This window comes from Malus sylvestris, chromosome 11, assembly GCF_916048215.2.
Source record: "Malus sylvestris chromosome 11, drMalSylv7.2, whole genome shotgun sequence".
Lineage (NCBI taxonomy): Eukaryota > Viridiplantae > Streptophyta > Magnoliopsida > Rosales > Rosaceae > Malus > Malus sylvestris.
Window position 1 is genome coordinate 27,712,236 of NC_062270.1, and position 24,219 is coordinate 27,736,454.

The 24,219-nt window shown below is 36.5% G+C and overlaps 1 protein-coding gene, 1 long non-coding RNA gene and 1 pseudogene across 2 annotated transcripts in view; all 3 read left to right on the forward strand.

Moving 5' to 3' along the window:
- Window positions 1–24,219, forward strand: part of LOC126589724 (uncharacterized) — a 52,303-nt gene that overhangs the window by 5,791 nt on the left and 22,293 nt on the right. The window lies entirely within an intron of this gene.
- LOC126589711 (ABC transporter C family member 3-like) lies at window positions 10,859–16,898 on the forward strand. The gene is made up of 10 exons (XM_050255089.1): window positions 10,859–13,387; window positions 13,545–13,631; window positions 13,732–14,376; window positions 14,482–14,646; window positions 14,900–15,194; window positions 15,301–15,515; window positions 15,594–15,899; window positions 16,015–16,078; window positions 16,168–16,407; window positions 16,491–16,898. Exons 1-10 carry the CDS (start codon window positions 10,970–10,972, stop codon window positions 16,598–16,600), a joined length of 4,545 nt encoding a protein of 1,514 aa, XP_050111046.1. The 5' UTR covers window positions 10,859–10,969; the 3' UTR covers window positions 16,601–16,898.
- Window positions 20,375–21,263, forward strand: LOC126589715 (uncharacterized; annotated as a pseudogene).

The window sequence follows — 24,219 nt, forward strand, 5'->3', positions numbered from 1 at the left end:
CGCTGCTAACTAGAACCTGGAGGGGCGCAAAACAAAATTGAGTGGGTTAGTAAAACAAAGCTTTTCGAAAACATTTCAATTAATAACATATCTAACCCCTCGCTGTAAAACCTGTATACTTTCCCAGAAAATAACATAATATGCATATAATCTTCATATAACTCAAATCACAATTCTTTATCAAAACTCGGAAAGTATGTCATGCATAAATATCAATAATAGAATAAGGATGCATCAATATAACAGGTGAAATAATGAATCAACCGGAGACCCTGCAGTTGGTCCTGTACGGTTAATTCTAAAGCTCAATATCCCATCCAGCCAGAGTCACCGCAGTGACCTGTACGGCGTTACTCTTCACATAAATCGGAATTACCTGAAGTAGCCTGTACGATAAGATAGGTGTAAAAATACGCTTTAATGCTTCTCTCATCAATAGCTGTATAATAATCTAAAATCACCTACAGTCGGAACCACTCTATAGTCTGTACGACATGCACCTACTTGGATCCAAGGTGAGCGTGTGGTGCGGGGTGAATAATATAAGCACTAACACCAAGGGTGCAGGTTATGAGATCTCAACACAATTCACATCATTAATAAATCATATGAACAATATAAACTCACCCGATACTCACATGTGCGTCCACAGCACCATTTCACATATACATGCATCAATTACTAATTCGTATAATTCATAATATGCATGCATGGCATTTTAAAAACATACTTTTATTTAAATTCGATTTCTGGGAAATTCAGTAGTATATAGGTAATAACAGAAAATAACTGCCCACTCACTGATAAGTCAAAGGGTCGTAACCCCCGTGACGTCCTTGAATGCGCTCGTCCTCGGGATAGGTATCACCTATATGTGAAACAACTATAAAAACGTTAATTAAAGCACTTAACCGACAATTCTTAATAACTTCTCATATGATGCTCAATTTGGGTATATGAATATACCAAGTGACCTACTCGATGTCACGGACGTCAAGGTATTTTTAAAATAATTATTGGACTTGTCACGTGCCCCCACACGCCGGGATAGGCACGGGTCCACGCGCCCCCCACGCGCATCATCCCCTACCTCCAATGGCCAGAAAAACTCACCGGCGTCGGAAACTAGGTAAACCTACAATCGCCCTTTTCACGCTCGATTCTCAACCATTTTCCATGAAATTTTCATCAAAACTTCACAAATTACGAGAGGAAGAAGGCTATACCTTTAAAACTTCCAAAACCTTCGAAATCACGTCGGGAAATTTCACCTAAAACTGGCCACCTTCGAACCTTGTAATCCCAACGTCCAAAACCTTCAAACGAAGGTCCCCGAGCTTCGTGAGAACCTCCTAAAGCTCACTATGAACTTGGATTGTCCTAAAAACCAACCATTACAAAGTTCATGAATAGTACCCAAACCGGACCTCAAGTTTTCAACGTGAAATCGAAAGATTTCTTACTTAAAATGGGTATGGATGAGTTTGTAGGGTCCTCACAAGTACAATGGTGCCCTTGGCACCTTCGATCCGTGCTTGGATGATCGTGGGTGAAGGTGTCCGTACAGTTCGACAGGGAAAGAGAGAGAGAAACTGAGAGTGAGAGAGGGTACGGGACAGTGAGACACGAGAGAGAGAAGAGGGTGATGGTTTTGTGTGTGGGTGGTCCATCTAAGCCCCTAACCACACAAAATACAACTAAATTTTTACTCCAACTCAATTGCTTCCAAAAATTTAGGAATGTATGTAATATTGAAATTAATATGTCACACATACCTTAGCAACAGTCAAGGGTACTTTTGTCATTTCACAGCCTCAATAAATAGAATCTCGGGACGGGCTGTGACAGTAAAACTAAAAGAAAATATCAAAAAAAAAAATCATGAGCATTAAAGTAATTTCACACAAAAATTTTGGGTATTTTTTCTTTTCCTTGCCAACATGTTATCAAAGCTCTCTCTAATTTAAATAAAATAAAATATACCCCACTCTAACTTCTCTCTTTCATACATTTTTTCATTTTAAATCTTTTATATTTATGTACACATAGTGTGATGGCTTCATCTAATAATAATATTATTAAGAAAACCCAGCTTGTTAACCATTATTGTAAATGTATATTTTAATTATACCCCTACTCATTACAATATGAAAACAAAAATGGGTTAGTTACCCTTGAAGTTTATCGTGTTTCACAAAGCTCTTCAACTTTGAGAAATTACACTAAGGGCTGGTTTGGTATTGCTGTACTTTGAAAAAAAAGTTGCTTCTACTGTGTTGTGAGAATAAGCAACTGTGAAATAAAGCAGCAAAGTGTTTGGTAAACTTTTATGTAAAACAGCTGTGATTGTGTGACATAACCAAAAAGGTATAATACTAATATGCTATGACAAGCCACGAAGTCGTTCGCTGGCAACCTCTTCACCTTCGCCTTCCTTTCCTCCTCATCTTCTCCTTCCACACGGTCGTCAAAAATGGGACCCACTTCCTCACCTCCTTCGTCAACCGCGACCCTTCTCTCAAATCCCTCATCTCCTACCTCGACCTCGCTGGCGCTGGCAATACCAACCAACGCTCTCCCAGATCTTCAGCCGAGTCCCCTTCTCTGATCTCTCTCCGCCGCCGACACCGCCCATTTCTACACCTCACCCATGTCGGAACCTTAGTCGACAATTTCTTCTCCGACGATGACGACAACGCTCACTCCTTCTTCACCCCAATCCTCATTTTCTCCTCCTCCTCTCACTCCACCTCCAAACTAAGGTTTATTGGAACTTATGGGACTAGGGTTTCTAAAATTGTGCGCTACAGCCTCACGTTCAAGGCTGAGAAATTCACCATTTCTGATGACATAGCTAGAGGTAGAGATGGCGACAGAGAAAGCAATGTGGGGAGGAGAAAGGCGGCGATTAAGAAATGGATGATCGGGCCGTCGATTTGCAATTCTTGATCAACGGATTGGAGCTGGGTCGTCGGGACATGGCAACGTTGTTCTTCCTCCTGAAAGTGTGAGGAATCAGGAGAAACTTTGAAAATAAGCCACTTTTTGAAGTTGCTTTTTGCAGCTTCCACTTTTTAGCTTTTTTTCATCTGAAACTTTGAAAAAAAACTAGTTTGGGTGTTTACCAAACACCAAAAACTCTCCCAGCTTTTTTTTATACCAGCTTTTTTTAAAATTACCGCAACCCCAAACCATACCTAACACCCACTAAAGTTTTAAATTACTTTCACATCATTCCAAAAAGATGAAGGGATCATTTGGAAGTGCTTTGAAATGGATGAATGTGTTTTTAGAACCAATCGTTAGTAAAAATGCAAGTAAATCCTAGAAAAACACTTAAAATGCTTCCTCCAAAAAGCACATGTAATGTAGTGCTTCCTGCAAGAAGTGCACCTAACTAGTGTTTCTTCCATGAAGCACTTAAATGCTTTTAGAATCCAAAAAGATTTTGTTTAAATCACTTTCGGTTATTTTAAAAACACGTCCAAATGAATGCTTCATAAATTTAAAAAAAAAATCAAATTTAAGAACTGCAGTGAATATTAAAATGAAAAGAAGAACGTATGTATTGTTGTCCCTAGTTCCCTCAACCCTCAAAATATTGCATACACCAAAAGTCTCTCTATCTCTCTCCCCCTCTTCAATTCGTACTTGAGAGGTGATGTGAAAGTAGATTGGAATTTCAGAGTGTAATTCTCAAACCTGTGAGGGATTATATAAAACACGATAAATCTTAAGGAATGTTAGTGAAATTAACCAAACTAATATTAATAAAATGGTATAAAATTGTAATATACATACCTTTAAAACCCCCAAAAAAAAAAAACAAAAAAAAATATGGGAGATTTAATGCTTCAGGCTCCTACATATAGAATACTTCGGGCATTTGAACCACTACATCTTGAATTTCGTACTTTTGAACAAAAAGATATCTACTTAAAAATCCTGATCTTTCCAAATTCCAGAGCACTATATAAAATCAATTTATACCTTCGTCTTCATACTAGCGTAGATTAGTAGTTGACCATTTTTTTTCTGGTAAAACCTAAAAGTCAATCTCACTCCAACATTACTATCATGAGAAAGTGACAAAGAGCTAACTTTATTTTATTTTTTATTTTTATTTTTTTTTAACAAACGATATTATCTACACTAAAGGGTGGAGGAGTGTCATAAGCCTCATATGACCCAATGGTGAGTTTATTTATTTTTTTTTTTTTTTTCATTTTTTGGTAAACTTGTGTTGCTATCCTATTCGTCATTTCTTGACGACTTGCAGCCTTTTCAATGACCCAATGGTGAGTCATTTGGCACTCTATGGATGGAGCCCCTATCATGCAGAAAAATATGTGGTAACTTATCGTGTCTTTTCCTGTGATATGCATGTGTAGAATTTATTCTCTGCTCTCTCAGACTCTGATCATTTTTCCAAGGTCTAGCACGCACTTGGGTTTCACTACTCAATGAGTATCTTAGTCACGAGACTCCTACCACCACAAGAAGATTGTCATCATACAATTTATATATGTATAGGCTTCCAGACAAAAAGGATACGTAAACAAATTTTTATAAGATGACAATCTTCTTGTTCAGTAGCAATACAGTGCTTCCTAACCCTAGTTTTGGGAAGCGGCCTCTAGGTAGAAGCTCATTGGTGTACCTCGGGGATGAAAATTTTGAAATAGTAAACTACAGTCTACAGACCATTCATTCGAATTGCTCACAAACTCTTTCAAGAAAGAAAAAGAAAAAGAAAAAAAAAAGCAAAGGCCGTTGTGGGTTGTTATCGGGTTACCATTAAAATCCGTTTAATTTGATTTAAACATAAGACGGTGGCAATTGGTTGTGGTTATGATGGTGTTATACTTTATTATGGTGAAATCAAACTAAAAAGCAAAGCCCATGGTAGGTTCATGTAGGGTTGATCTCGAGAAAGCCTATGACTTGTTAGCTAGATTGCTTTACCTCCAGAAAGCCTATGTACAGAAACAATCAACATAGCTTAAATAATCATGTACCATGAATGAAATGGTGAATGTTTATGATACCTCAGATGATGAGAGGAAAAAAAATGGAGGTATATATAGCGTGTGCACTGTAAAGAATTGTGGTTAAGTTAGGATTTATGAGTTATGAAAGGTATATTAGTACTTTTGTTTTGGTCTAAGTTAATTATAGTTAGCAAGCTTATATTGTTTTTAGAAACATATTAGCAAATATGAACAAAAAAATTTGGTTACCAATCATATTTAGCCAGCTCATGCTCATGAGCAACATGGTTATAGTTTTGAGTAATGCTATGTGACATCCCACATTGCCCAAGGGAGTGATCCTTAAATGTATATTCTCATCCCTACCTAGCACGAGGCCTTTTGGGAGCTCACTGGCTTCGGGTTCCGTAGGAATTCCGAAGTTAAGCGAGAAGGAGGCCAGAGCACTCCCATGATAGGTGACCCATTGGGGAGTTGCTCGTGAGTTCCCAAAAACAAAACCGTAAGGGAATGGTAAGCCCAAAGTGGACAATATCGTGCTACGATGGTGGAACGGGCCCGGGATGTGATGGACCCGGGCCGGGATGTGACATGATAGGTAGATCAAATTTTTAGACCACATTTGTAAATCATGTAGTGTGTCACCGATAAGAAATAAGCACGTTAATCAATAGTTAAGTAGTAATTCAATCATCAACAATCATGTCATATAGTTTTCAAAATATAGTTTAATAGATGGTATCCCTAGCATTTTCTTTTTTAAATCTCGCCAAATTGATCTAAGTTTCTCATGATGTCTTTAATAAGATCCCAATTTGGAGCCAAAGGTTTTCTACCATAAAAGTTGTTGATCCTAACAACTACCATGCCTACGTGGCGCGCAGGCTGAGGAACTAATAAGCTAATTACGGCATTCTAGTGAATGCGGGCGTGCCAACTCCAACCGAGCTCAGTTGACGATTTGAATGAATGTGGTGGTGGTGTCAAACACACTTCTTACTTCTGTATTCGAGCAATCATGACTGAGGAAAGAACACTTCTAGACCTCTGGGTTCTAGAGTATGAAGACAAGTTGTTAGTCACTATGAAGTTCAGGATCTTCAACACCAGGTTCAAATGCCTCAACTATATTTGTGAAAATATAGGTGGGCCGAATTGGTATCAAATTGTAAGAACACAAGTACTTGAAAGAAATAAGTGTTTTGATTGTAAATGTTGTTCGACTATTATAATGCCGAACTTGAAATGCAACTGGGAATAACCAATCATAGACAGGCTCAACTTTCAATGTGCTGAACACTATGTAACCTGGCCGAGAGGGCTAATGAGTTGACCTCTTTCAATAAGAAGAATGAACATTCCTTATTGATAAAGACTTAGACAGATAACCAGTCAAACTCGAAGCAGTACTATTACTCCAAATTAAAGATGCTCCTTGGTTACCTGATTCTACGACTCTAGTGTTGTTAGTCCAAACTAAAGATGTCGCCAGTTGTCAACACAGTGTCGTTAATCCAAATTGAACGTATGTTGACGAAGTTAGGGAAGTATGAGAGATTCGCGTAGAGCGAGATTTGTGCATGGCGTTTGTGTGTGTTGAGTTGAGCGTCTTCTTAATGTTACAAAACCACTTCTAATTGTAGGGTGAATTTCGCACTAATTACTCATGTTGAAGTAAAGTCCTATCAAGACTATAACTCATCGACATCTCTTGATCCAATCTCCTATTAAATAAGCCTAATTCGCGCACAGCCTTCAATCACTTCTATTAAAACTAAGACTCTGAACCCAATCCTCTTTCAACATTTGATTCATTGCTAATCTGATCAGCCATGAGCCTTGATTCTTGAAATATTACGAATCTTATTAAAACTCATCTTGATCCTTAACAATTTTACTTACATTAGGATTCGACCGAATCACTCTTCAACTTGACCCTTAAGAGTCCTTCTCTTGTTAGAACTCGGCCGAATCCATCGTGGGCTGGATATCTAAATGCCACTTGGCATGAAGGGATGTCACTGGGCCAAGGATTAAATCCTATACCAATTATCCACCTTCGGCCTAAACCCATTAGTTCATGCCCAAACACAAGTTTAATCATTAAACCACATTTTGTTCATCATACTGCACCAAGATAGACGAAAATGTAGTCATTAATAGGCTATAGCCAAAATAATTGTAAATTCTGACTCGTAAGCAGCATCCAACAATACTAGTACAGCATAATACGTTAAGTTAATATGGTCCAAATATGTGTAGGGTAGTAGCACACGCAATTCCAAACTAGCTATATGAGGTATTTATCATCTTCCCAAGCCTTGTATATTTGTATTTTTTGCTCAAACAGTGGATTTTGTTAGATTAGCCACCGACGGGGTTTGAACCCACGTCGTCATGCAAGAGCTCAACACATTTTCACAACTGTGGTAAAGGACCACTTGCTTGTATATTTGTTGACTCTATTAACTAAGTAGGCATAGTACCTGACCTGTCATCTATTTAAGTTAATTATTAGTGTGCAACTGAAAATTTTATTAGCAAGCAAAATGTTTATTAGACGAGTGATTCACATTTTCTTAAATTTTTATTCAATATCCTTGCTCAGTATGTAAACATTACTATTCGAATCGATGATTAAACTTTATCTTGTCGATAAATCAAAATATTTTAAACACTTACGAATCACACAATTAAAATTGTGTCTTCAATAAAAAAGAGCATCTCTTCAAAAGAAAGTAATACTCTTCTTTATTTTATTTTATTTTATTTTATTCATCCAGATGCTCTCCTCTTTTTCTAAAAAACCGTTGAATGAAAAGTGACTATTTATTTGCGTGATGCGAAAGAAAGGGAGGGGATGTGTGGCATTATATTATACATTAAAAAAAATTCTAATTTCAAAGACTGATGGTTTTGGACTGATGGTTGGCATGGCTTGTCAACCAAGATTTGAATCTTATGGTGCTAAATTGAGAAAGTCAAACTAAACCCTTCTTTGCTCGTCTTTTTACTTATCTTCATGCGATTAAGACTAAATGACCCATTTGTCTCAATGTGTGTTTGAATAAAAAAGAGTTGATTGCTAATATTATATATTGTCCTCGTTAAAAGTACAAGATATATTGGTCACAAAAAATATTCTTCTCTTTTGATTTGATAGGATTGAAAGGAATGAGAACTGATCAGGAATAATCATATCAATAGGTATTAAACTATTTTATAGACATTTCATTTATAAATAATATTACTGAAAATAATAAAAGAATTAACTACCTATTTATTCCTTGAACTTTGCTTACCCTTCAATTTTCCCTTAAATTTTTCAATCGGCAAATTAAAGACTTCAACTAATTTTTTTTTGTGATTTCCTCCTAGTGTAAGTTTTTCATTCATTTCATTCAAATTTCTGTTAAATAGAAGCATGTGCACAACATATAAGAGTAGTTCGATCGATTCATTCTCTAAAATAATAATTGAAAACCCTATATTTCCAAAATGTCAACATGTGCAAATTTGTGTAATTCCATAGCTTTTGTGCCTGAAGGTCTAGCAAGGTGACACTTTTTGTACTCAAAGGAGAGTCACGTGATTTGCATGTGATAAGAATTAATGTTAATTTGATTGCAATCTATGGACAACTAACGGTAGGGGGAAATTCGCAAAAAAAATTAGTTTAAGTCCTTGATTTTTCAAATAAAAAGTTTAAAGAAGAAATTAAAAGCCAAGTGAAAATTCACGAGAAAAATTAACAATTTACTCATGATAAAATGTAAAACTTAAAAGTTAAAAGGCATTACCACTTCATCCAAAAAGAAGGAATCTGGATCTTCGTCAGATTCTCTCTGTGAGGATCCCTGGGATCTATGAATCGTGTTCGTTCATTGTACATCGTGTAATTAGAAATTATTTTAAATATTTTTATTTAAAATTAAACATAAATAGTACTAAACAAAAATTGATGACACGATATATGATGAATGAACACAATTCACGAATCTCTATGATTTTCACCAAAATGATCTTGAGATGATCCTGTTGGAAAAAGAAGGGTGCACCACTTCCAAAGCATCGGAATTCAAAAAAGCATCAAAATCCAACATGCAACATGGAAATTGGAATCAAGGTGTCCCATTTGACATGCTTAGTCAAAACATGTGCTTGAAATTAAGTGATTTTTTTGTGATTTTTTTCTTTCTGAACTAATGATATTATATAGATAAAGTAGATGGAGATGGACTTAGTTTTACAATAAATTAGCAATAAAATAGTTCAAATTCGTCTTTAGCGAGTATTGAATCTAAGACCTCTAACTTACTAATAAAGAGAAATATCATTAAATCGTAATACCAAGTGGTAATTTTTTGTGAATTTGAAATTAAACAAACCGCGAAAGTCTAAGGCCTCGTTTGGTAGCTTTTGTGCCTGAAGGTCTAGCAAGGTGACACTTTTTGTACTCAAAGGAGAGTCACGTGATTTGCATGTGATAAGAATTAATGTTAATTTGATTGCAATCTATGTACAACTAACGGTAGGGGGAAATCGGCAAAAAAAATGGGGTGTGATATCCACACACCCCTTTTTACTTCTCTCACACCTTTTTAGTTTTCAGCCGTCGGATTGGATGAATTGAAGAAGATCAACGGACAGAAATTAACAAGGGGTGTGTGAAAAGTAAAAAGGTATGTGTGAATAGGACACCCCAAAAAAATTAGTTTAAGTCCTTGATTTTTCAAATAAAAAGTTTAAGGAAGAAATTAAAAGCCAAGTGAAAGTTTACGAGAAAAATTAACAATTTACTCATGATAAAATGCAAAACTTAAAAGTTAAAAGGCATTACCACTTCGTCCAAAAAGAAGGAATCCGGATCTTCGTCAGATTCTCTCTGTGAGGATCTCTGGGATCTGTGAATCGTGTTCGTTCATTGTACATCGTATAATTAGAAATTATTTTAAATGTTTTTATTTAAAATTAAACATAAATAGTACTGAACAAAATTGATGACACGATATATGATGAATGAACACAATTCACGAATCTTTATGATTTTCACCAAAATGATCCGGAGATGATCCTGTTGGAAAAAGAAGGGTGCACCACTTCAAAAGCATCGAAATTCAAAAAAGCATCAAAATCCAACATGCGACATGGAAATTGGAATCAGGGTGTCCCACTTGACATGCTTAGTCAAAACATGTGCTTGAAATTAAGTGATTTTTTTCTTTCTGAACTAATGATATTATATAGACAAAGTAGATGGAGATGGACTTAGTTTTACAATAGACTAGCAATAAAATAGTTCAAATTCGTCTTGAATCTAAGACCTCTAACTTACTAATAAAGAGGAATATCATTAAATCGTAATACTAAGTGGTAATTTTCTGTGAATTTGAAATTAAACAAACCGCAAAAGTCTAAGACCTCGTTTGGTAGATAGAATAAGTAATGAACTGAGTTAAGGGTGATTAGATAAGAAGTAATCCTACCATAATCTCATCATCATGTTTGTTTTTTATAGCCAATCAAACCACTTCGAACTTGCCACTTCAAACCCAAGGTTTGACGCTTAAGACACATCATAGTGCAAGGGCAATGATGTTAATTGAAGGTTGAGAAATGCTACTCTCTCAAAGTATGGCTCTTTATGAATTTTTTATTATAGTTTAACATCAATTTATGTGTCAACTTCAAATTGTTGTTTTTTTCCTCGAACCTACAGTTGTTTGCGTCACTTAGTCTATGTCTAAGCGATCTCCGTCATGTGAGTCTTGGGCACTACGTTAGCCTCCTCTCCAGGAAAATTCCACTTTGACATTTCATTCCCTCTTTCTCTCTCTTTCTCTCGTACTTCCACTTCCCCTCGCCCCCCCCCCCCCCCAAAAAATATATAACTACACACAAAAATCTTCCTCCAATAACAAAACTCAAACCCCTTTTCCCAGAATTTCAGAACCCCCGAGCACAAAGCTCCAGAAATCATGGAATTTTTTGGTTCATCAAACCACGGTACTCTCTCAACCTTCTTCTCACACTACTCATCACCGATGCATCCAGGTACCCATTTTCTGCTCAAACCGGTTTTTATACATGGGTTTTCTGGTTCATTACATATAGTGTTGGTATTTGTGTTGTTCTTCTCTTGGTTGTGGAGGAAATTCAAGGGGGGTGATGGAGGAGGAGGAGAGTCTCCGAAACAGAGGATTTCGAATAGCCGAAATTCGTACTACAAACAGGCTTTACTTTGTGCTTTCTGTGTTTCTGGGTTTAGTCTGGTTTTTTGTTTATTGAACTACTTTTGTTGGTACAAAAATGGTTGGTCTGATGAAAAAGTAGTGACCCTTTTGGATTTAGCTGTTAGAACACTCTCTTGGGGTGCAGTTTGTGTTTATTTGCATACCCAATTCTCCAATTCTGATGAATCCATTAAGTTCCCAAACTTTTTGAGAGTTTGGTGGGGTTTCTATTTCTCTATTTCTTGCTATTCCCTTGTCATTGACATTGTTCTTCACAAGGATCGTGTTTCGTTGCCTGTTAAATCTTTGATTTTCGACGGTGTCTGTGTTGTTTCGGGTTTGTTTTTCATGTATGTGGGGTTTTTAGGGAAGAAAGAGGACAGAGATTCTGTTCTTGAAGAACCCTTTTTAAACGGTAATCGTAGTACTAGTGTAGGTAATGATAGAGAGTCAAATAAGTCGAGAGGGGGAACAAATGTTAACCCTTATTCGAACGCTGGAATTTTCAGCATTCTTACTTTTGCTTGGATGGGTCCTCTAATTGCGGCTGGCAATAAAAAGGCGTTGGACCTTGAGGATGTTCCTGAACTAGATAAGGTTGACAGTGTATTTGGGTCCTATCCTTGTTTTAAAAGTAAGCTCGATGTGGGGTGTGGTGGGAACGGCAGAGTTACCACACTTCATCTGGTGAAGGCACTAATCTTCTCAGCCTGGAAAGAGATTCTCATGACTGCTTCATTTGGGATTTTTTACACATTGGCGTCTTATGTCGGTCCATATCTGATTGACACACTAGTTCAATACCTCTACGGGCGACGGCAGTTCAAAAATGAAGGCTATGTTTTGGTTTCTGCATTTTTGTTTGCAAAGCTTGTGGAATGCCTCACTCAAAGGCACTGGTTCTTTAAGACGCAACAGGTAGGAGTAAGAATCCGTGCAGTACTTGTTACAGCCATCTATAACAAGGGTTTGACCTTGTCATGCCAGTCCAAGCAGGGCCACACAAGCGGTGAGATTGTCAATTTTATGACTGTCGATGCTGAGAGGATCAGTGACTTCACTTGGTATATGCACGAACCATGGATGATCCTTGTACAAGTTGGCTTGGCCCTAGTGATTTTGTACATAAATCTTGGTCTTGCGGCTATCGCAACATTGATTGCAACGATAATTGTTATGTTGGCAAATGTTCCTTTGGGGTCCTTGCAGGAGAAGTTTCAAGAGAAGTTAATGAAGTCAAAAGATAAAAGGATGAAGGCAACATCTGAGATCTTGAGGAACATGAGAATTCTCAAGCTTCAAGCATGGGAGATGAAGTTTTTGTCTAAAATTAATGAGCTCCGGAAGTCAGAGGCAGGATGGTTACGAAAGTTCGTTTACACTTGGGCGATGACCTCATTTGTCTTCTGGGGTGCCCCCACATTTGTGTCTGTGGTCACTTTTGTTGCTTGCATGCTTTTGGGAATCCCACTTGAATCTGGGAAGATCTTATCTGCACTTGCAACGTTCAGAATTCTTCAAGAGCCTATTTACAGTCTTCCTGACACAATTTCGATGATAGCACAAACTAAGGTATCTCTTGATAGAATTGCATCATTCCTTTGTCTTGATGACTTGCAGCCAGATGTTATAGAGAACATCCCAAGAGGTAGTTCTGATACAGCAGTTGAGATAGTCGATGGGAATTTCTCTTGGGATTTATCTTCCCCTAATCCAACATTGAAGGATATAAATTTCAAAGTGAGCCGTGGTATGAGAGTTGCTGTTTGTGGTACTGTTGGCTCAGGCAAGTCGAGCTTACTTTCTTGCATTCTGGGAGAAGTTCCGAAGATATCTGGGACTCTTAAGTTGTGTGGGACCAAGGCCTATGTTTCTCAGTTACCATGGATACAGAGTGGAAAGATAGAAGAAAACATATTGTTTGGTAAACAGATGGACAGAGAAAGTTATGACAGGGTTCTAGAAGCATGTTCGTTAAAGAAGGACCTTGAAGTTCTATCATTTGGTGATCAGACGGTTATAGGGGAGAGGGGAATCAATTTAAGTGGAGGGCAGAAGCAAAGAATACAAATTGCACGTGCTGTATACCAAGATGCTGATATTTATCTGTTTGATGATCCTTTTAGTGCCGTTGATGCTCATACAGGATCCCACCTTTTTAAGGTATTTCATTTCTCTATTCTAGTGTGATTCCATACGTAATAAACTGAATCTTCAAAGTCATTTGCATCATCGAACTATTGACATATGCATCAATAATATTCTTTTTTTTTTTTTTACACTTCACTATTAATTTATTTAATTGACAATTGCACTACAGGAATGTTTACTAGGCCTGTTGAGTTCGAAAACAGTAATTTATGTCACTCATCAAGTGGAGTTCTTGCCGGCTGCTGATCTTATATTGGTAAAATATCCACACAGCTTTTTTTTATGAAATTCCAATTTACAATACGTGATATTATCTACTTTGTATATGTCCACTCAAAGTTACTCCTTGTCATCAGGTCATGAAGGACGGAAGGATTACTCAAGCTGGAAAGTTCAATGATATTCTTAATTCCGGAACTGATTTTGAGGAACTTGTGGGAGCGCATGAGGAAGCTTTGTCCACGCTTAATTCTGTAGAGGAGGGGCCTGCTGAAAAAATAAGTGTGAGCAAAGAAGGAAATTCTGCTAGTACTAATAGGGTTGTCCAAAAAGAAGAAAGCAGTGATGTTCAAAATAGTAAAACAGATGATTTAGGTGAGCCAAAAGGGCAGATTGTTCAAGAAGAAGAGAGAGAGAAGGGTAGAGTTGGGTTTTTAGTCTACTGGAAGTATATCACCACAGCGTACGGAGGAGCTCTTGTGCCTTTTGTATTGCTTGGACAAATTTTGTTTCAGATCCTTCAAATTGGAAGCAATTACTGGATGGCTTGGGCAACTCCCGTGTCTGAGGATGCAAAACCTGCTGTTACAAGCTCTACACTGATAGTTGTGTACGTTGCTTTGGCTACTGGAAGTTCTTTATGTATTCTTTTCAGATCCATGTTTCTTGCAACAGCTGGGTACAAGACAGCAACTATACTCTTTAGTAAAATGCACCATTGCATTTTCCGTGCTCCAATGTCTTTCTTTGATTCGACTCCAAGTGGTCGAATCCTAAACAGAGTAAGCGAAATATATTTGTAATATCATGCCTGATTGGGTGGTTCAAAGCAAAATATATTTCTAAAATCAGTAGTTGAATAAATGTTGCTACATAATTTCTTGCAGGCTTCTACTGACCAAAATGTAGTGGACATGAACATGCCGAATCAACTTGGGGGCCTTGCGAACTCAATGATCCAGCTTTTGGGAATTATTGTAGTGATGTCACTGGTTGCATGGCAGGTTTTCATCATTTTTATCCCCGTGGTTGCAATCTGTATCTGGTATCAGGTAATTTTTCTCACTTTGTTCGAATGCTTCTATCTTATACGTTGTACTGATACATCAACTTATCACATGAATTCAACTGTGGAAAATCCTTCAGTTTTAATTCTTCATTTTTCATGCTCTATTGATGCTCTTTCTTCATGCCTATACATGCCCGAACTTGGCTTCCTTTTTTATTCAAAATTTTACTCCTGTTACAGCCAGGAATATACAAGAATCATGTTAAAAAAATGCTCACGAATTTATATTGATGCAGCAATACTACATTCCTGCAGCAAGAGAACTAGCACGATTGGTTGGAGTATGCAAAGCTCCAGTGATACAACATTTTGCTGAAACAATTTCAGGGTCAACGACTATTAGAAGCTTTGACCAGGAATCAAGATTCCGGGATACAAACATGAAATTAAACGATAGTTTTGGTCAGCCTAAGTTCCATACCGCAGCTGCAATGGAATGGCTATGTTTTCGATTGGATATGTTGTCATCTATCACATTTGGATTTTCCTTGATTTTCTTGATTTCTATTCCAGCGGGGGTGATTGATCCAGGCAAGTGATATTCGTCTTTTGTTTTACTGATTATTCTTGAAATAATTGTTAAGCAAATCTATGAATTCTCTTTATTCTTATCTGTTTTGGATGTTTTACCCTAAAGGCATTGCGGGATTGGCTGTCACATATGGACTTAATCTAAACATGTTACAAGCTTGGTGCATATGGAATCTTTGCAATGTGGAGAACAGAATAATATCAGTGGAGAGATTACTACAGTACACTAATATTCCCAGTGAGCCTCCTCTTGTAATAGAATCCAATCAGCCGGATCCTTCTTGGCCATCACATGGAGAAGTTGATATACGTGATCTTCAGGTACTTTCTGTTCTGGTGTATTTCTTCATACGATATAGGATCAGTCATGTTTATGACTGTTATTTCATGTTTACGTAGGTCCGCTATGCTCCACACATGCCACTTGTGTTGCGAGGTCTCACATGTACCTTTCCTGGGGGACTGAAAAGTGGGATTGTGGGGAGAACTGGCAGTGGCAAATCAACTCTCATACAGACCCTTTTCCGAATTGTGGATCCTTGTGCCGGCCAGATTTTGATAGATGGTATTGATATCTCTTCAATTGGACTGCATGATTTGAGATCTAGGCTGAGTATTATCCCTCAGGACCCAACCATGTTTGAAGGGACTGTAAGAAGCAATCTGGACCCACTTGAAGAGTACACAGACGAACAAATTTGGGAGGTGGGTAGATTTTACATTGATGATAAGAATTTTGTTCCCACTAAATGTTCTTCAGTATCTGATATTTCAGTTCTAAATTGGCGTCACTCGTTAACATGTCTTTTATTTGTTTTAGGCCCTCGAAAAGTGCCAACTTGGAGATGAAGTTAGGAAAAAGGAAGGAAAGCTGGATTCCACAGGTTTGTTCTAACATAGAGGCTATATAGATGCTCTCATTTCCTTCAATGTCATGGAGATTATCTGTGCTTATGTTCGAGAATTGCTGCAGTTAACGAGAATGGAGAGAACTGGAGTATGGGTCAGAGACAGCTGGTCTGCCTTGGCCGTGTGCTCCTGAAGAAAAGTAAGGTTTTGGTGCTTGATGAAGCTACTGCATCGGTTGATACAGCTACAGATAATCTGATCCAGCAGACCCTTCGACAACACTTTACTGACTGCACAGTCATTACTATTGCGCATCGTATAACTTCTGTTCTTGACAGTGACATGGTTCTGCTTCTAAGTCACGGTTAGTATTGCCATATGAATCCATCCAACGTTCCTAATGATCCCCTTAGTTTTTACTTTAACGTATTTTTTATCGTGTTGCAGGGCTTATTGAGGAATATGATTCTCCAGCAAGATTGCTAGAAAACAAATCATCGTCCTTCGCTCAGCTCGTGGCAGAGTACACAATGAGGTCAAATTCTAGTTACGAATAGTTTGAATGACAATTAACAGTCCAAATCTTCATTGTGCACTACTCAACTGGGTAACTGTTTTTATAATGTCGAAAATAATTGGTGAGTATGACCATACTTGCGCTAGTACTGAACCATCAGAATCGGATGATCAAGTTGCAGCTTGCAAGTGTATTTTTATATGCTATATTTTCTGTTACAAATGTGTTATGATTAAGTACATTATTCAAGTAATTGTTAATCTCAGAGTTACTGTCAAACTTTGTGCTTGCAATGAAATCTAGAATGCCTGGTTTAAATTTACCAGCATTTTCCAGCATTATCAACTTCTATTAAATATCTTAGGATGAGCCACAAAGTTTATTGCAAGTGAGCCTATGACTAAGGGAGGTGTGGTCAATTTAATGAATCCAAGGAAGTTGATAGGATTTTTGCCACGTGTAAAAGTTGGGATAAAAACACTTAAAAATACTGGCAAGAGAACAAGGTAGTTGTAGTAAGAGAGAAAAACTTGTGCGGGGCTTGGCTTGCCACTGGACTTCGCTGAGTGGACTTCGCTGAGTGGCACTACAGTCCACTCAAAACTCGTCACGTGGCAAATCTTAAATATAATCTTTTATCTTTCTTTTATATTTAAAATTTTTATAATTATTTTTTTAACTAATGAATATATTATATATATTAATGTTATGTTTCCTTTTTTGTTTCTTCCCAAATCCCCCCCCCCATGTTTTGCCGAAGGTTTTTGCCAAATGTTTCCTTTTTTATTTATTTCCCCCTTGTTTTTTTCTTCCCAAATCTCAACCCCCCTCAATGTTTTGTCGTGTCTTAGGTTTTAATACTCCCTCCCCTTTCTTTCTTTCCCAGTTTTCTTTCTTTCTTTCTTTCCCAGTTTTGCCGTGTCCTAGGTTTCAGTACATCTCTATCAAATATAATTAAGAACTATAGATAATACTATTTGAAATAAAACTTTGATCAAACCATAAGCTGTTAAACACCCTCACTCGAACCCAAAAACCCCCAATTAAAAGAAAAGAAAATAACCCTAATACAGCTATATATGTGGGTTATTCATGTCACACGATCAAAGCAACTATTGTATAAAGAAAGGAAGTTTCCAACTTCCGATCTAGACAAGAGAAAGGCGACTACTAGACAAAAGACCTCTTTTTCCTCATTGCTAGTGCTAGATTGAGCGTAGTTCTGTTTTGCTTCGCCTATTGAGAGACCAATATAGAGCATTTTCCCTGGGTCAGATGAACAAAAAAGGAACTCTCTCTCTACCATTCCTGGTGACTAACCCTTGAAGTCATACAGAGATCGGGGAGGAACGAAGGCTGGTCGAGCCTGCTCTCCCTTCAAACCTTCCTTTCAGAGTCTTCTTTTAGATTAGAATAGTTAGAATGGGTTTATTCTTCAACCTTTTTTTCGTTACTTGTCATGGGCTTATGCGATGAAGAATGATTTGCTCGGGAAAAAAGAATCTTGTGCTTATGTGGATGGGTCGCTTCAATTTCCCAAGACTAGAGAAGGGGATTTTCCTACAAAAGATGAAAAGTGCTTAGCTTCAAACGGGATGACTTGTGTACTTCCTTTGAGCCCCATAAGTTTTGGTAGTTTCATGATAAAATTGGAGTGGGTGCAGAATTTTTTTTTTTTTTTTTTTAAAGAAAGAAAGAAACGAAACTGGGAAAGAAAAAAAAGGGAGGGAGTTTTGAAGCCTAAGACCTTTGGCAAAACATTGGGGGGGGGGGGATTTGGGAAGAAACAAAAAAGGGAGAAAGAAATAAAAAAGGAAACATTTTGCAAAAACCTTCGGCAAAACATGGGGTGGGATTTGGGAAGAAACAAAAAAGAAAACATAACATTAATATATATAATATATTAATTAGTTAAAAATAATAATTATAAAAATTTTAAATATAAAAGAAAGATAAAAGATTATATTTAAGACTTGCCACATGGCGAGTTTTGAGTGGACTGTAGTGCCACTCAACAAAGTACAGTGGCAAGCCAAGCCCCCACACAAGTTTTTCTCGTAGTAAGAATGTTCATGCAAGATCGTTCCCACAGGGATTGAATGAATAATTTGTATTTAAACTAATTCTTAATTAATTATTTGAAACAAGATGTCGAAAAAGGTTGATTTTATTACCTAAAATATTAAAAACAAATAAAGGATTAAAGAAATTAGCAAAGTAAAGAAAACAAAAGAAAACATTTTAAAAACCAAATTGTAAAAGCCTAGGGTTGCCATCACCTTAACAATCATATATAGTTTTACCAATTACTTATGAATTACACATGCAACTTTTAAGGTTAGGTTTTCCAAATGTATATTCTCCTCGTGATATTCAAGCAAGAACATATATCTAACATGCAACTCATCTATGATATTTAGATCAAATAGGAACATGTAACACTCATTAAGTTTTGTGAAAATCCTTTGAAAAATCTGCAACCTCTAAGAGTGTGATATTTGCCTTTAGTGAAATTACAATTATAAACCACAAGAAGCAATATTTAATCCTTTAGTGATATTCCTACTAAATTGCATCGGATTACTTATCTAAACATCCTGATGGTAGCTAAGAATTAAGATATAGACACAGTACAAACACAATGACTAATAATTCAAAGTATACATGCATAACATCATAAGCAATTGAATAAATATTACATATTCAAGCCAAGGCTTGTGGCCTTGCCCTAGAAAAACAGAAATTAGTTACATACAATTATAAACAAAAAGAATTTTATTGAAAAAGAAAAATGATAGAATACACCTTGAAAGATAACTACTACAAAATAAAATACTTACGAGAAAAAGTCTTCTAATAACTAGGAAACATAATAGAATAAGATAACTAGGAAATACATTCATATTCAAACTTTGGGAAATCTACCCAACCATAAAGAATCCCACGTTTCTAGATCTTCAGGGTTCCAAAACAGGCCCAAAATGACTCGTATTAAAGCTTGAGATGTCCCTAACATAATTGCAAAAGGCCTTGAACCCGAAAGACATGATCTTGAGCGCCAAAAAACTCAAATAAGCCTAAAACGTTACGTTGACATCACTACGCGCTACTCATTTATTTCATTGTCATAAATTAATAGCTTAGTAGAAAAATCTAAAACTTTGACACGAACAAGCTGAGAGACTCACTCCAAAATTATTCCGTTTGATTACTTTATGCTCAAGAAAAACTCAAATGTCCTACATTAAGAACATAAATCAAAGTATTAAGAACTAGTATTTGGGTGTTTCTGTTTGAGCCGTACGAGATGAAATTTTCATATACGGTTCTCCGGGGGGGGGGGGGTCTCTTGATTTATTTGAAAGCAAATCATATTCCATGAATATAATACATATCCAGTGTGATGTTAGAGTATAATATCGACTCATTAGAAGTCCACCGGTCTTCAATCAAGATTTTAAAAGAGTATAAAACTCTAGAAATGAGAATGCATTCTTTACAATTTTAAAGTAGTTCATTAAACTCCATATGTATTCTATTATGATTAAATTTTAAAGTATTTTAAAAGTTAAGGGATTTTAATGGCCATATGAATTTAAACTAAAAATTATCAGTAATGCTATTCTTACCATGTTTTTATATCACATTTATATACCACATTATGTGGCATTTGATGTGAACAATCACATCATTTAAATTAATCAGAATTTAATTTAATTTAAAAATCATTTAATAAACCAATAATTAAAAAAAAGCTAGAATTAAATAATTATTGTGGCATGAAGTCTTGTCATTCCTTCCCCGTTCAATCCTGCTTCTTCTCCCATTTCTTCTTCAACGCCAGTTCTTTCAAGACATTTTTTTTCCAGCCGCCTCGCCATTGATGGAAGCAGACGAAGTAATGGAGTTATACGATTCTTTCTAGTTCGAGCTCCGGATCTTCAAGAAACAACCGGTTTCATCGAACCCATCAAATTTCGAAGAACACCCAGCTCATGAAATTGAAGAAAACCCATCAAAGCCAGAGTTTTTACGGATTCCAACCAAGTACACCAGGTCCATGAGCGACGAGTTGAGCTCCAATACGAGCACTCTCTCGCTGGACTCTGTCATCCACAGACCGAAGCTCTCCACAATTCTTTTCGGAAAAGAAGCCAGGGAAATCGGAAACTCGAAACAGATATATTCAGAAGAAGAACCACAGAAGAAAGTTGAAAGGAGGAGGAGAAGAAAGAAAAAGAGTGAGAGCAAGAGCTTGACGGACCTTCAGTTTGAAGAGCTAAAAGGGTTTATAGATCTTGGTTTTGTTTTCTCAGAGGAAAATAAAGATTCAAACTTGGTTTCAATCATTGCCAAGTTCAGAGCTGATGAGATGGCCAAGGCGAATGAGTTCATAAGGAAGCAACGGCAAAGAGATTGGGAAGTTGCTCAGCTTTCTCTCATTGAGGTGGGAAAAAAAATGTGGTGATTGATGACAAGTTCAGCACCGAGGGAGAATTTCACATATATGTTGATTTCTGGTGTTTCAATGACCATATGTCATCCGTTAGGTTACACTAGTTTCAAGTACATATATACAATCAACTTTGTCATGTTTCCCAATTGCAATGTTGCCGAATAAGTATTTGTGCTTTGTAACATTGTTTATTTATGTAGTATTGATTGATCGGTCGATCTTTAATTTAAGTATTTGTGCTTCGTAACATTGTTTGCAAAATAAGAAGACAACCGCTCCCACTCTCGAGTACAGTTCCCTTCCGGAACCGGAAAAACGGAGAGTTTGACTTCTATCTGTGAAGGTTTCAAGTTGGCTTTTCAGCAACTAGCTTGTTTATGAAACCATGTCAAGTTTACCATATCCATCAGCATTACTATATGGACTGTGCACCTGATAAAAAGAGAGTCATCACATTTAGATGAGGACCTAGTGAGAAATTTTTAATTCGTTGCCTGCTGAGTCTTTGTTTGAAGACTGCAAAGTGCAGAAGATATGGATCAAGCCAGTCCTCTTTGACTTTCTCATCTGCCAGAACTTAACGATTTTATAATTCAAATCATATCGAAATTCTCACCGAGGTAGGTAATTTCTTACAGTTCGAGTAAGAATATATATTAAGATCAAGTTGATCAACTAAGTTTTTTGGTATGGAGATTAGAATATTTTACCTTTGGTAATTGTCGATGAATCTTTGCCCTATGAGAATTATTTGAGATTGTGGTGGTCCACACTAACGTGAAAAAAACTATGATGAAAACAAATGGCGTGGAAGAAGAAACGGGAGATTAAACATGATTGAACAAGAAGGCTTCTCGTATGCCACAATTATCATTTAATTTCAATTTTTTTTAATTATTGATTTATTAAATGGTTTTTAATTTAAATTAAATTTTGATTAATTTAAATGATATCAATGTCCATATCAGATACCACATAATGTGATATATAAATATGGTATAAAAACATGGTAAGAATATCATTTCTGGCATTTTAAGTTCTTTTGAATTTGGTATCTAAACTAAAAGTCCTTTTAAATTTAAGATAAATTACATAAAATTACCTCAAGTATGGGTCGAACCACAAACTCATACTTTATGTTTTAAACATTGCAATGTCATAGCTCGTTTTACAAATTCATTGCAATGTCAGCCCTCTGTTAATATTAAATTTGATTGTTAAATAATGAGATGACAAATGCAAGACCCACATCCTCACCCAACTAAATAAAAAAATAAATAAATATTAATAAATATAGAAAATCATTTTTAAAAATCATTTTAAAAAGCGGGACCCACATACTCACCCAACTAATTTAAAAATTAACTAAATATTAAGAAAATAGAAAATCATTTAAAAAATTATGGGACCCACCCCCACCACCCACATTTCCCCCACTCCATCCGTCCCCCTCCCCTTTCCCCTCGTTCTGTTCCAGAACCCCCGCACCATTTTTCCTCTGCAATTTTCCCTTGCTGCCCCAACCACAAAACCCACCCTGTTTCGAAAACGCCGTTGATGGCGAGGAGGGAACCTCATCAAACTTCAGTTGGTGTTGCGGGAAATGCCTTAGATTCGGGCCTGGTCGAGTTGTTTGGTGTACCTTCTGCATGCTCAGATCTGCAAACTCCAGTTGGTGTTGCAGATTCGGCAGATCAGACCTGAAATTGAACCGAGAAAACGGTTCGCCTCGAGCCAGGGTGCACGGGTCAATGGAGGTGGAGTTCCAAGTGCTGATCTTGTTGGATGCGTTCTGCAAGTGAGAAACCAAGCTAGGTGGTGTTCGGCCATGGCTGCCATTTTTGTAAGTGAGAGCAGACAGAGTGAGGAAGACAAGTGAGAGGCGAGAGAGAGAGTGAGGAAGAGAGTTCTTTTATTTAATTGTTAAATAAAGGTAATAATTTATTATTAATTAATTGTTTTTTTATTCTAGGCAAGGGAAGGAGTGGGCCCTGCTTCTGCCATGTTATTATGGGTAAACTGTCGGTTTACCCCCTGAACTTTCACCTCACTTTCGATTTCCCCTGAACTTTTCTATTGGAAAATTAAGGACTCAAACTAATTTTTTTAGCCAATTTGCCCCCTACAGTTAGTTTTTCATATATTTCATCCATATTTCCGTTAAGTGAGACCATGTGCATAACATGTGAGGATAGTTAAGTCATTTCAATTTAAAAATGATTAAAAACTGAAAATAAATAATAATAATAATTTTCCCTCTATTTTTTCCCGCTAATTCCTATCCTCAATTTTAATTTTCCCTCTTATTCCTATGCATGAGAAATAACATATTGTGTTATTGTCTTCATAAGTAGCTAAGTTAATCTTTTTTTTGAAGCATGTACTACCATTTTTATTTTCTCTAACAAATTAATAATTTAACAAATGCTCATGGTGTTATTGTCTCCAAAGCAGTGCATTAATATAAGAAATATATCCATAAAAAAGACTAGGGTTTCTTATATTAATGCACTGCTTTGGAGACAATAGCACCATTAGCATTTGTCAAATTATTAATTTGTTAGAGAAAATAAAAATGGTAGACAATAACACCATATGTCATTTCTCATGCATTATGCATAGGAATGAGAGGGAAAAATAAAATCGAGGATAGGAATTAGCGGGAAAAAATAGAGGGAAAGTTTTGCTTTTTTTATTATTTTCATTTTTTTAATCATTTTTAAGAGTGAAATAACTTAACTACCCTCACATGTTGTGCACATGATCTCACTTAACGGAAATATGGATGGAATATATGAAAAACTAACGGTAGGGGGCAAATTGGCTAAAAAATTAGTTTGAGTCCTTAATTTTCCAATGGAAAAGTTCAGGGGGGAAATCGAAAGTGAGGTGAAAGTTCAGGGGGTAAACCGACAGTTTACTCTGTTATTATTTAACAGCTAATTAACATAAAATTTAACGAAATTTTGACATTGCAACAAATTTATAAGTTGAGGTATGATATTGTAATGTTTAACAGATGAAATATGAAATTGTAGTTCGACGCATAATTGAGATTAATGAGTTCTCTGTCAAAACCGTAGATTAGAATAATTTAGAATATCATTTTGTACAGCGATGACAACCCTGATAGATAGACATGGCGGTTCACAAATCTAGTGAGTTCTCTGTCAAAACCGGGTATCATTGGGCTCCTTGCAAAG

Bases quoted from the DNA above. Each gene is read 5' to 3' on its own strand.
- LOC126589711 (XM_050255089.1), top strand. From the start codon at position 10,970: ATGGAATTTTTTGGTTCATCAAACCACGGTACTCTCTCAACCTTCTTC. The intron at 13,632-13,731 runs GTAAAATATCCA...CCTTGTCATCAG, and splicing joins CGGCTGCTGATCTTATATTG to GTCATGAAGGACGGAAGGAT. The intron at 15,516-15,593 runs GTACTTTCTGTT...ATGTTTACGTAG, and splicing joins TTGATATACGTGATCTTCAG to GTCCGCTATGCTCCACACAT.